The following is a 13067-nucleotide window of genomic DNA, read 5'->3' on the forward strand; positions in this document are numbered from 1 at the left end:
GTATCACACTGGGAGTCACCGTGTACAGTCCCTGTCTCTGTATCACACTGGGAGTCACCGTGTACAGTTCCTGTCTCTGTATCACACTGGGAGTCACCGTGAAAAGTCCCTGTCTCTGTATCACACTGGGAGTCACTGTGTACAGTCCCTGTCTCTGTATCACACTGGGAGTCACCGTGTACAGTCCCTGTCTCTGTATCACACTGGGAGTCACCGTGTACAGTTCCTGTCTCTGTATCACACTGGGAGTCACCGTGCACAGACCCAGTCTCTGTATCACACTGGGAGTCACTGTGTACAGACCCAGTCTCTGTATCACACTGGGAGTCACCGTGTACAGTCCCTGTCTCTGTATCACACTGGGAGTCACCGTGTACAGTGCCGGTCTCTGTATCACACTGGGAGACACCGTGTACAGTCCCTGTCTCTGTATCACACTGGGAGTCACCGTGTACAGTCCCTGTCTCTGTATCACACTGGGAGTCACTGAGTACAGTTCCTGTCTCTGTATCACACTGGGAGTCACGGTGTACAGTCCCTGTCTCTGTATCACACTGGGAGTCACCGTGTACAGTTCCAGTCTCTGTATCACACTGGGAGTCACTGTTGACAGTCCCTGTCTCTGTATCACACTGGGAGTCACCGTGTACAGTTCCTGTCTCTGTATCACACTGGGAGTCACCGTGTACAGTTCCTGTCTCTGTATCACACTGGGAGTCACCGTGTACAGTCCCTGTCTCTGTATCACACTGGGAGTCACCGTGTACAGTCCCTGTCTCTGTATCACACTGGGAGTCACCATGTACAGTTCCTGTCTCTGTATCACACTGGGAGTCACCGTGTACAGTTCCTGTCTCTGTATCACACTGGGAGTCACTGTGTACTGTTCCTGTCTCTGTATCACACTGGGAGTCACTGTGTACAGTTCCTGTCTCTGTATCACACTGGGAGTCACTGTGTACTGTTCCTGTCTCTGTATCACACTGGGAGTCACTGTGTACTGTTCCTGTCTCTGTATCACACTGGGAGTCACCGTGTACAGTTCCTGTCTCTGTATCACACTGGGAGTCACTGTGTACTGTTCCTGTCTCTGTATCACACTGGGAGTCACTGTGTACAGTTCCTGTCTCTGTATCACACTGGGAGTCACTGTGTACAGTTCCTGTCTTTATCCCTCTCTCCCTCTCTCCCTCTGTCCCTCTCTCTCTGTCTCATACACGCACTCTCTTTCTCTCTCTTTCTCTCGGCCTGTTCCCACCCCTCTCTCTCTCTTTCTCTCGGCCTGTTCCCCCCTTCTCTCTCTCTCTCTCTCTCTTCCTGTCTCCCTCCGCGCTTCTCTCTCTCTTTCTCTCTCTGTGTGAAATCTCTTGTCTGTTCTGTTGCAGACCATCGCGTGCCTTGTTGGTAACATCCTCTGTGCTATGGCCTGTACTCCTGCAGTGCTGCTCTACTCCCTGAACGTTCGATTCTACCCCTGCTTCGCCTACTGCTACGTCAACTGCCGGGCGGTAAGAGTGTCTCTCTTTTCCCTTTCAGTCACCCCCCCCCCCTCAACTTCGATTCTCCCTCCCTGCGTCCGAACGGAGGTCACTGTGTTCCAGATCACAACAGCTCCCTGCTTCAACAAACCAACCCGAGAGACGTACAGCACGGACACAGACCCTTCGGCCCAACATGTCCATGCTAACCCTCCAACCCTGGCAACATCCTTGTCAATCTTTTATGAGCCCTTTCAAGTTTCACAACATCTTTCCGATAGGAAGGAGACCAGAATTGCACGCAATATTCCAACAGTGGCCTAACCAATGTCCTGTACAGCCGCAACATGACCTCCCAACTCCTGTACTCAATACTCTGACCAATAAAGGAAAAACATACCAAACGCTGCCTTCACTATCCTATCGACCTGCGACTCCACTTTCAAGGAGCTATGAACCTGCACTCCAAGGTCTCTTTGTTCAGCAACACTCCCTAGGACCTTACCATTAAGTGTATAAGTCCTGCTGAGATTTACTTTCCCAAAATGCAGCCCCTCACATTTATCTAAATTAAACTCCATCTGCCACTTCTCAGCCCATTGGCCCATCTGGTCCAGATCCTGGTGTAATCTGAGGTAACCCTCTTCGCTGTCATCAGGTACTTTGTCAAAAACCTTCAGGAAGTCTATATCCATCACTTCCGCACCGTTCCCCGTGAAATATTCAGGCCGTAAGACAGAGGAGCAGAAATTAGGCCATTCGGCCCATCGCATCTGGCCCGCCACTCAACCCTGGCTGATAACTTTCTCAACCCCATTCTCCTGCTGACTCCCCTTGATCCTCAGGAACCTGTCTATCTCTGTCTTAAATATACCCAATACCTCGGCCGTCTGTGGGAGTGAAGTCCGTCAGTTCCCCACTCTCTGGCTGGAGACGGTTCTCCTTATCTCTGTTGGAAAGGCTCTTCCCTTTCCTGGAAGGCTGTGCCCCTGGGTCCCAGTCTCTCTGACCAATGGGACCATCTTCCCATCATCCACCCTGTCCAGGCCAGTCAGTGTTCTGGAGGTTTCAGTTCGATCCCCCCCAACCCCCCCCCTTATCCTTCTCAATCCCATTGAGTATCGTCCCAGAGTCCTCACACCTTCCTCATACGTTAGGTTTTCATTCCTGGGACCATTCTCCTGACCCTCCTCTGGACCCACTCCAGGGCCAGTCCATCCTTCCTGAGATATGGGGCCCCGAAACTGCTCACAATCCTCCAAACGTGGTCTGACCAGAGCCTCAGAGAGCCTCAGATGGACATCCCTGCTTTTAGAATCAAGTCCTCGCAAAATAAACGCCATAAACTTTATTTTCTCTTGAGTAAATCATTTTCCTGGTGTCCCCCAACATTACAATCCCGAATTCTCGTGATTTTTCACTGTCCCGAAATTAAACAGACTGCCCTGGGTTCACTTTTATACTTTTTTAATTCGACTTTTGGGAGTATCGCGTGCAATTCTGGTCTACCTCTCGTTGGAAGGATGTTGTGAAAGGGCTCAGAAAAGATTTACAAGGATGTTGCCAGGGTTGGAGGGTTTGAGCTACAGGGAGAGGCTGAACAGGCTGGGGCTGTTTTCCCTGGAGCATCGGAGGCTGAGGGGTGACCTTATAGAGGTTTATAAAATCATGAGGGACATGGATAGGGTAAATAGACAAGGTCTTTTCCCTGGGGTCGGGGGAGTCCAGAACTAGAGGGACATAGGTTTAGGGTGAGAGGGGAAAGATATAAAAGGGACCTAAGGGGCAACTTTTTCACCCAGAGGGTGGTACGTGTATGGAATGAGCTGCCAGAGGATGTGGTGGAGGCTGGTACAATGACAACATTTAAGAGGCATTTGGATGGGGATATGGATAGGAAGGGTTTGGGGGGATATGGGCCGGGTGCTGGCAGGTGGGACTAGATTGGGTTGGGATATCTGGGTCAGCACGGACGGGGTTGGGCCGAAGGGTCTGTTTCCCTGCTGCGCATCCCCAAGACTCCAGGACTTGGGTGCAGCTCTGGAATAGGACGACTCTGCGCAGTCGAGAGTGTGGGCCGCTGGAAAAGCACGGGAGGTCAGGCAGCAGCCGGGGAGCCGGAGAATCGACGTTCCGGGCAAAGGCCCTTCTTCAGGAATGGGGGGATCCCTCGGGACGCCGTGCTTTTGCGGCGCCACCCTCTTGGACTCTGATCGCCAGCCTCTGCCGTCCTCGCTTTCTCCTGGTCTGCGTCCAGAGACAACGTGAGCATCCCTCTCTCGCTCTCTCGACGGTCAATCATCCCCCCCCCCCCCCACCCCGCACCCCACAATCCCGGCAAAGTCTTTTTCCCGCGGGATCTGGAATGCACCGCCTGGGTCTATGGTCGACGTAGGCTTAATGGAAGCGTTTCGCAGGGGGAGTCAAATCGTTCCGAGAGAGAGAGAGAGAGAGATACACGCCGGGGGGTATATCCTCTGTCGCGGTTTTCCGACCGTCACCCACAACGTCGGCCGGATTGTAGGCAAGCCGCCTTCGATTGGTCGAGGCCGTGCCAGGGACGGGGAAATGCGATTCGGCGATTGGCCGAACAAACCCCCAGTGTGCCAATCCCCACCCCACCCCACCCCAGGAGCCGGTAGGTTCCTCATACCCAATCAGAACCACCAGGCCAACCCCAACGGTGCCCCCTTCACGCGTCGCCAGGCTTCGAGATTTGGCATTCTTGCACAGTGTCCAGGTGAGCGAGGGCGGAGGCGAACCGTCGGAGATTGGCCGCAGGGTAGGTGCGAGGGGCTGAGTGAGCAGAATATTATTGATGTGTGTGTGTGTCTCTCTCCCCCCCACTCCCCCACCAACCTCCCGTGGTAACAGAGGATTATCAGCGCCATCACCATCGCCTTGCTCCTGAACTGCCTCATCTCCCTGGTGATGTCCGTCGCAATCGCCATCATCAACTGCCGCAACATTCAGTGCTGCACGGTGGACCCACCCACGGTAGGTTACAACCCCCCCCACAACCCACCGCCAGTGGGATCTTGCTGTGCACGGCTCTCCCCATTGGCCGGGCAGTGAGTGAGGGGGGGGATCTGTCATACAGTGCCGGTGCCCCGACACCGTCAATACATTCCTCTCGTCTACAAACACTCCCCACCCCTCAACAAGGTCGGGGGGGGGGGTGGGGTGATAGCGGTGGGTCAGTCTCCCTCTCTCTCTATAACTCTCTCTATCTCTGTCCCTGTTCTCTCCCTCTCTCTCTCTATAACTCTCTCTCTCTCTGTCCCTGTTCCCTCTCTCTCCCTCTCTCTCTCTATAACTCTCTCTATCTCTGTCCCTGTTCCCTCTCTCTCTCTATAATTCTCTCTATCTCTGTCCCTGTTCCCTCTCTCTCTCTCTCTATAACTCTCTCTATCTCTGTCCCTGTTCCCTCTCTCTCCCTCTCTCTCTATAACTCTCTCTATCTCTGTCCCAGTTCTCTCTCTCTCTCTCTCTATAATTCTCTCTATCTCTGTCCCTGTTCCCTCTCTCTCACTCTCTCTCTATCTCTCTCTATCTCTGTCCCTGTTCCCTCTCTGTCTCTATAACTCTCTCTATCTCTGTCCCTGTTCCCTCTCTCTCACTCTCTCTCTCTATAACTGTCCCTGTTCTCTCTCTCTGTCTATAACTCTCTCTATCTCCGTCCCTGTTCCCTCTCTCTCCCTCTCTCTCTCTATATCTCTCTCTATCTCTGTCCCTGTTCCCTCTCTCTCTCTATCTCTGTCCCTGTTCCCTCTCTCTCCCTCTCTCTCTCTATAACTCTCTCTATCTCTGTCCCTGTTCCCTCTCTCTCTATAACTCTCTCTATCTCTGTCCCTGTTCTCTCACTCTCTCTCTATCTCTCTCTATCTCTGTCCCTGTTCCCTCTCTCTCACTCTCTCTCTCTATAACTGTCCCTGTTCTCTCTCTCTGTATATAACTCTCTCTATCTCCGTCCCTGTTCCCTCTCTCTCCCTCTCTCTCTATAACTCTCTCTATCTCTGTCCCTGTTCCCTCTCTCTCCCTCTCTCTCTATAACTCTCTCTATCTCCGTCCCTGTTCCCTCTCTCTCCCTCTCTCTCTATAACTCTCTCTATCTCTGTCCCTGTTCCCTCTCTCTCTATAACTCTCTCTATCTCTGTCCCTGTTCTCTCTCTCTCTCTATAACTCTCTCTATCTCCGTCCCTGTTCCCTCTCTCTCCCTCTCTCTCCCTCTCTCTCTATAACTCTCTCTATCTCCGTCCCTGTTCCCTCTCTCTCCCTCTCTCTCTCTATATCTCTCTCTATCTCTGTCCCTGTTCCCTCTCTCTCTATAACTCTCTCTATCTCCGTCCCTGTTCCCTCTCTCTCCCTCTCTCTCTCTATATCTCTCTCTATCTCTGTCCCTGTTCCCTCTCTCTCTATAACTCTCTCTATCTCTGTCCCTGTTCCCTCTCTCTCTCTCTCTCTCAATAACTCTCTCTATCTCCGTCCCTGTTCCCTCTCTCTCCCTCTCTCTCACTATATCTCTCTCTATCTCTGTCCCTGTTCACTCTCTCTCTATAACTCTCTCTATCTCTGTCCCTGTTCTCTCTCTCTCTCTATAACTCTCTCTATCTCTGTCCCTGTTCCCCCTCTCTCTCTCTCTCTCTATAACTCTCTCTATCTCTGTCCCTGTTCTCTCTCTCTCTCTATAACTCTCTCTATCTCCGTCCCTGTTCCCTCTCTCTCCCTCTCTCTCTCTATATCTCTCTCTATCTCTGTCCCTGTTCCCTCTCTCTCTATAACTCTCTCGATCTCTGTCCAGTTCCCTCTCTCTCCCTCTCTCTCTATAACTCTCTCTATCTCTGTCCCTGTTCCCTCTCTCCCTCTCTCTATAACTCTCTCTATCTCTGTCCCTGTTCCCTCTCTCTCCCTCTCTCTCTATAACTCTATCTATCTCTGTCCCTGTTCCCTCTCTCTCTCTCTATAATTCTCTCTATCTCTGTCCCTGTTCCCTCTCTCCCTCTCTCTCTATAACTCTCTCTATCTCTGTCCCTGTTCCCTCTCTCCCTCTCTCTCTCTCTCTCTCTCTATCTCTGTCCCTGTTCCCTCTCTCTCCCTCTCTCTCTCTATAACTCTCTCTATCTCTGTCCCTGTTCCCTCTCTCCCGCTCTCTCTCTATAACTCTCTCTATCTCTGTCCCTGTTCCCTCTCTCCCTCTCCCTCTCTCTCTCTCTCTATCTCTGTCCCTGTTCCCTCTCTCTCCCTCTCTATAACTCTCTCTTTCTCTGTCCCTGTTCCCTCTCTCTCTCTCTCTCTCTCTATCTCTCTCTATCTCTGTCTCTGTTCCCTCTCTCCCTCTCTCTCCCTCTCTCTCTATAACTATCTCTATCTCTGTCCCTGTTCCCTCTCTCTCTCTCTCTCTAACTGTCCCTGTTCTTTCTCTCTCCCTATAACTCTCTCTATCTCTATTCCTGTTCCCTCTCTCCCTCTCTCTCCCTCTCTCTCTATAACTCTCTCTATCTCTGTCCCTGTTCTTTCTCTCTCTCTCTCTATAACTCTCTCTATCTCTGTCCCTGTTCCCTCTCTCCCTCTCTCTCTCTATAACTCTCTCTATCTCTGTCCCTGTTCCCTCTCTCTCTATAACTCTCTCTATCTCTGTCCCTGTTCTTTCTCTCTCTCTCTCTATAACTCTCTCTATCTCTGTCCCTGTTCCCTCTCACCGTCTCTCTCTCTATAACTCTCTCTATATCCGTCACTGTTCCCTCTCTCCCTCTCTCTCTCTATAACTCTCTCTATCTCTGTCCCTGTTCCCTCTCACCGTCTCTCTCTCTATAACTCTCTCTATCTCTGTCCCTGTTCCCCCTCTCTCTCTCTATAAATCTCTCTATCTCTGTCCCTGTTCCCTCTCACCGTCTCTCTCTCTATAACTCTCTCTATCTCTGTCCCTGTTCCCTCTCTCTCTCTCTCTATAACTCTCCCTATCTCCGTCCCTGTTCCCTCTCTCTCTCTCTCTCTCTCAAAAACTCTCTCTATCTCTGTCCCTGTTCCCTCTCTCCGTCTCACTCTATAATTCTCTCTATCTCTGTCCCTGTTCCCTCTCTCCCTCTCTCTCTCTATAACTCTCTCTATCTCTGTCCCTGTTCCCTCTCTCTCCCTCTCTCTCTATAATTCTCTCTATCTCTGTCCCTGTTCCCTCTCTCTCCCTTTCTCTCTATAACTCTCTCTATCTCTGTCCCTGTTCCCTCTCTCCCTCTCTCTCTCTATAACTCTCTCTATCTCTGTCCCTGTTCCCTCTCTCTCCCTCTCTCTCTATAACTCTCTCTATCTCTGTCCCTGTTCCCTCTCTCTCTCTCTATAACTCTCTCTATCTCTGTCCCTGTTCCCTCTCTCTCCCTCTCTCTCTATAACTCTCTCTATCTCTGTCCCTGTTCTCTCTTTCTCTCTCTCTCTATAACTCTCTCTATCTCTGTCCCTGTTCCCTCTCTCTCTCTCGATAACTCTCTCTATCTCTGTCCCTGTTCTCTCTCTCTCTCTCTATAACTCTCTCTATCTCTGTCCCTGTTCCCTCTCTCTCCCTCTCTCTCTCTATAACTCTCTCTATCTCTGTCCCTGTTCCCTCTCTCTCCCTCTCTCTCTCTCTCTCTCTCTATAACTCTCTCTATCTCTGTCCCTGATCCCTCTCTCTCCCTCTCTCTCTATAACTCTCTCTATCTCTGTCCCTGTTCCCTCTCTCCCTCTCTCTCTATAACTCTCTCTATCTCTGTCCCTGTTCTCTCTTTCTCTCTCTCTATATAACTCTCTCTATCTCTGTCCCTGTTCTCTCTTTCTCTCTCTCTCTATAACTCTCTCTATCTCTGTCCCTGTTCCCTCTCTCCCTCTCTCCCTCTCTCTCTCTATAACTCTCTCTATCTCGGTCCCTGTTCCCTCTCTCTCCCTCTCTCTCTATAATTCTATCTCTGTCCCTGTTCCCTCTCTCCCTCTCTCTCTCTATAACTCTCTCTATTTCTGTCCCTGTTCCCTCTCTCCCTCTCTCTCTCTATAACTCTCTCTATCTCTGTCCCTGTTCCCTCTCTCCCTCTCTCTCTCTATAACTCTCTCTATCTCTGTCCCTGTTCCCTCTCTCCCTCTCTCTCTCTATAACTCTCTCTATCTCTGTCCCTGTTCCCTCTCTCTCTCTCTATATATTTCTCTCTATCTCTGTCCCTGTTCTCTCTCCCTCTCTCCCTCTCTCTCTCTATAACTCTCTCTATCTCTGTCCCTGTTCCCTCTCTCCCTCTCTCTCTCTATAACTCTCTCTATCTCTGTCCCTGTTCCCTCTCTCCCTCTCTCTCTCTATAACTCTCTCTATCTCTGTCCCTGTTCCCTCTCTCTCTCTCTATAACTCTCTCTATCTCTGTCCCTGTTCTCTCTCTCTCTCTCTCTCGATAACTCTCTCTATCTCTGTCCCTGTTCCCTCTCTCTCTCTCTCTATAACTCTCTCTATCTCTGTCCCTGTTCCCTCTCACCGTCTCTCTCTCTATAATTCTCTCTATCTCTGTCCCTGTTCCCTCTCTCTCCCTCTCTCTCTCTATAACTCTCTCTATCTCTGTCCCTGTTCCCTCTCTCTCCCTCTCTCTCTATAACTCTCTCTATCTCTGTCCCTGTTCCCTCTCTCTCTCCCTCTCTCTCTCTATAACTCTCTCTATCTCTGTCCCTGTTCCCTCTCTCTCCCTCTCTCTCTATAACTCTCTCTATCTCTGTCCCTGTTCCCTCTCTCTCTCTCTCTATAACTCACTCTATCTCTGTCCCTGTTCCCTCTCTCTCCCTCTCTCTCTATAACTCTCTCTATCTCTGTCCCTGTTCCCTCTCTCTCTCTCTATAACTCTCTCTATCTCTGTCCCTGTTCCCTCTCTCTCCCTCTCTCTCTATAACTCTCTATATCTCTGTCCCTGTTCCCTCTCTCTCTCTCTCTCTCTATAACTCTCTCTATCTCTGTCCCTGTTCCCTCTCTCTCTCTCTCTATAACTCTCTCTATCTCTGTCCCTGTACCCTCTCTCTCACTCTCTCTCTATAACTCTCTCTATCTCTGTCCCTGTTCCCTCTCTCTCTCTCTCTCTATAACTCTCTCTATCTCTGTCCCTGTTCCCTCTCTCTCTCTATAACTCTCTCTATCTCTGTCCCTGTTCCCTCTCTCTCACTCTCTCTCTATAACTCTCTCTATCTCTGTCCCTGTTCCCTCTCTCCCTCTCTCTCTATAACTCTCTCTATCTCTGTCCCTGTTCTTTCTCTCTCTCTCTCTGTAACTCTCTCTATCTCTGTCCCTGTTCCCTCTCTCTCCCTCTCTCTCTATAACTCTCTCTATCTCTGTCCCTGTTCTTTCTCTCTCTCTCTCTGTAACTCTCTCTATCTCTGTCCCTGTTCCCTCTCTCTCTCTCTCTATAACTCTCTCTATCTCTGTCCCTGTTCCCTCTCTCTCTCTCTCTCTCTATAACTCTCTCTATCTCTGTCCCTGTTCCCTCTCTCTCTCTCTCTATAACTCTCTCTATCTCTGTCCCTGTTCCCTCTCTCTCACTCTCTCTCTATAACTCTCTCTATCTCTGTCCCTGTTCCCTCTCTCTGCCTCTCTCTCTATAACTCTCTCTATCTCTGTCCCTGTTCCCTCTCTCTCTCTCTCTCTCTATAACTCTCTCTATCTCTGTCCCTGTTCCCTCTCTCTCTCTCTCTATAACTCTCTCTATCTCTGTCCCTGTTCCCTCTCTCTCACTCTCTCTCTATAACTCTCTCTATCTCTGTCCCTGTTCCCTCTCTCTCTCTCTCTATAACTCTCTCTATCTCTGTCCCTGTTCCCTCTCTCTCTCTATAACTCTCTCTATCTCTGTCCCTGTTCCCTCTCTCTCACTCTCTCTCTATAACTCTCTCTATCTCTGTCCCTGTTCCCTCTCTCTCTCTCTCTATAACTCTCTCTATCTCTGTCCCTGTTCTTTCTCTCTCTCTCTCTATAACTCTCTCTATCTCTGTCCCTGTTCCCTCTCTCTCTCTATCTCTCTAAAACTCTCTTTCTCTGTCCCTGTTCCCTCTCTCTCTCTCTCTATAACTCTCTCTATCTCTGTCCCTGTTCCCTCTCTCCCTCTCTCTCTTTATAACTCTCTCTATCTCTGTCCCTGTTCCCTCTCTCTCTCTCTCTATAACTCTCTCTATCTCTGTCCCTGTTCCCTCTCTCTCTCTCTCTATAACTCTCTCTATCTCTGTCCCTGTTCCCTCTCTATCTCTCTCTATAACTCTCCCTATCTCTGTCCCTGTTCCCTCTCTCTCCCTCTCTCTCTCTATAACTCTCTCTATCTCTGTCCCTGTTCCCTCTCTCTCCCTCTCTCTCTATAATTCTCTCTATCTCTGTCCCTGTTCCCTCTCTCTCTCTCTCTCTTTATAACTCTCTCTATCTCTGTCCCTGTTCCCTCTCTCTCTCTCTATAACTCTTTCTATCTCTGTCCCTGTTCCCTCTCTCTCTCTCTATAACTCTCTCTATCTCTGTCCCTGTTCCCTCTCTCTCCCTCTCTATAACTCTCTCTATCTCTGTCCCTGTTCCCTCTCTCTCTCTCTATAACTCTCTCTATCTCTGTCCCTGTTCCCTCTCTCTCTCTCTATAACTCTCTCTATCTCTGTCCCTGTTCCCTCTCTCTCTCTCTCTTTATAACTCTCTCTATCTCTGTCCCTGTTCCCTCTCTCTCCCTCTCTCTCTATAACTCTCTCTATCTCTGTCCCTGTTCCCTCTCTCTCTCTCTATAACTCTCTCTATCTCTGTCCCTGTTCCCTCTCTCTCTCTCTATAACTCTCTCTATCTCTGTCCCTGTTCCCTCTCTCTCCCTCTCTCTCTATAACTCTCTCTATCTCTGTCCCTGTTCCCTCTCTCTCCCTCTCTCTCTATAACTCTCTCTATCTCTGTCCCTGTTCCCTCTCTCTCCCTCTCTCTCTATAATTCTCTCTATCTCTGTCCCTGTTCCCTCTCTCTCTCTCTCTTTATAACTCTCTCTATCTCTGTCCCTGTTCCCTCTCTCTCCCTCTCTCTCTATAACTCTCTCTATCTCTGTCCCTGTTCCCTCTCTCTCTCTCTATAACTCTCTCTATCTCTGTCCCTGTTCCCTCTCTCTCCCTCTCTCTCTATAATTCTCTCTATCTCTGTCCCTGTTCCCTCTCTCTCTCTCTCTTTATAACTCTCTCTATCTCTGTCCCTGTTCCCTCTCTCTCTCTCTCTCTCTATAACTCTCTCTATCTCTGTCCCTGTTCCCTCTCTCTCCCTCTCTCTCTCTATAACTCTCTCTATCTCTGTCCCTGTTCCCTCTCTCTCCCTCTCTCTCTATAACTCTCTCTATCTCTGTCCCTGTTCCCTCTCTCCCTCTCTCTCTCTATAACTGTCTCTATCTCTGTCCCTGTTCCCTCTCTCTCCCTCTCTCTCTATAACTCTCTCTATCTCTGTCCCTGTTCCCTCTCTCCCTCTCTCTCTCTATAACTCTCTCTATCTCTGTCCCTGTTCCCTCTCTCCGTCTCTCTCTCTATAACTCTCTCTATCTCTGTTCCTGTTCCCTCTCTCCCTCTCTCTCTCTATAACTCTCTCTATCTCTGTCCCTGTTCCCTCTCTCTCCCTCTCTCTGTATAACTCTCTCTATCTCTGTCCCTGTTCCCTCTCTCTCTCTCTCTATAACTCTCTCTATCTCTGTCCCTGTTCCCTCTCACCGTCTCTCTCTCTATAATTCTCTCTATCTCTGTCCCTGTTCCCTCTCTCTCCCTCTCTCTCTCTATAACTCTCTCTATCTCTGTCCCTGTTCCCTCTCTCTCCCTCTCTCTCTATAACTCTCTCTATCTCTGTCCCTGTTCCCTCTCTCTCTCCCTCTCTCTCTCTATAACTCTCTCTATCTCTGTCCCTGTTCCCTCTCTCTCCCTCTCTCTCTATAACTCTCTCTATCTCTGTCCCTGTTCCCTCTCTCTCTCTCTCTATAACTCACTCTATCTCTGTCCCTGTTCCCTCTCTCTCCCTCTCTCTCTATAACTCTCTCTATCTCTGTCCCTGTTCCCTCTCTCTCTCTCTATAACTCTCTCTATCTCTGTCCCTGTTCCCTCTCTCTCCCTCTCTCTCTATAACTCTCTATATCTCTGTCCCTGTTCCCTCTCTCTCTCTCTCTCTCTATAACTCTCTCTATCTCTGTCCCTGTTCCCTCTCTCTCTCTCTCTATAACTCTCTCTATCTCTGTCCCTGTACCCTCTCTCTCACTCTCTCTCTATAACTCTCTCTATCTCTGTCCCTGTTCCCTCTCTCTCTCTCTCTCTATAACTCTCTCTATCTCTGTCCCTGTTCCCTCTCTCTCTCTATAACTCTCTCTATCTCTGTCCCTGTTCCCTCTCTCTCACTCTCTCTCTATAACTCTCTCTATCTCTGTCCCTGTTCCCTCTCTCCCTCTCTCTCTATAACTCTCTCTATCTCTGTCCCTGTTCTTTCTCTCTCTCTCTCTGTAACTCTCTCTATCTCTGTCCCTGTTCCCTCTCTCTCCCTCTCTCTCTATAACTCTCTCTATCTCTGTCCCTGTTCTTTCTCTCTCTCTCTCTGTAACTCTCTCTATCTCTGTCCCTGTTCCCTCTCTC

At 49.8% G+C, this 13067-nt stretch overlaps 1 protein-coding gene across 1 annotated transcript in view; it reads left to right on the forward strand.

The window, feature by feature from the left end:
• Nucleotides 1-13067, forward strand: part of LOC140468667 (uncharacterized) — a 180674-nt gene that overhangs the window by 90276 nt on the left and 77331 nt on the right. Inside the window, exons 4-5 of the mRNA XM_072564744.1 lie at nucleotides 1386-1508; nucleotides 4353-4475. Of these exons, the coding sequence (XP_072420845.1) occupies nucleotides 1386-1508; nucleotides 4353-4475 (246 nt within the window). The remainder of the gene's footprint in view (nucleotides 1-1385; nucleotides 1509-4352; nucleotides 4476-13067) is intronic.

Source organism: Chiloscyllium punctatum, chromosome 47, assembly GCF_047496795.1.
Source record: "Chiloscyllium punctatum isolate Juve2018m chromosome 47, sChiPun1.3, whole genome shotgun sequence".
Taxonomy (NCBI): Eukaryota; Metazoa; Chordata; class Chondrichthyes; order Orectolobiformes; family Hemiscylliidae; genus Chiloscyllium; species Chiloscyllium punctatum.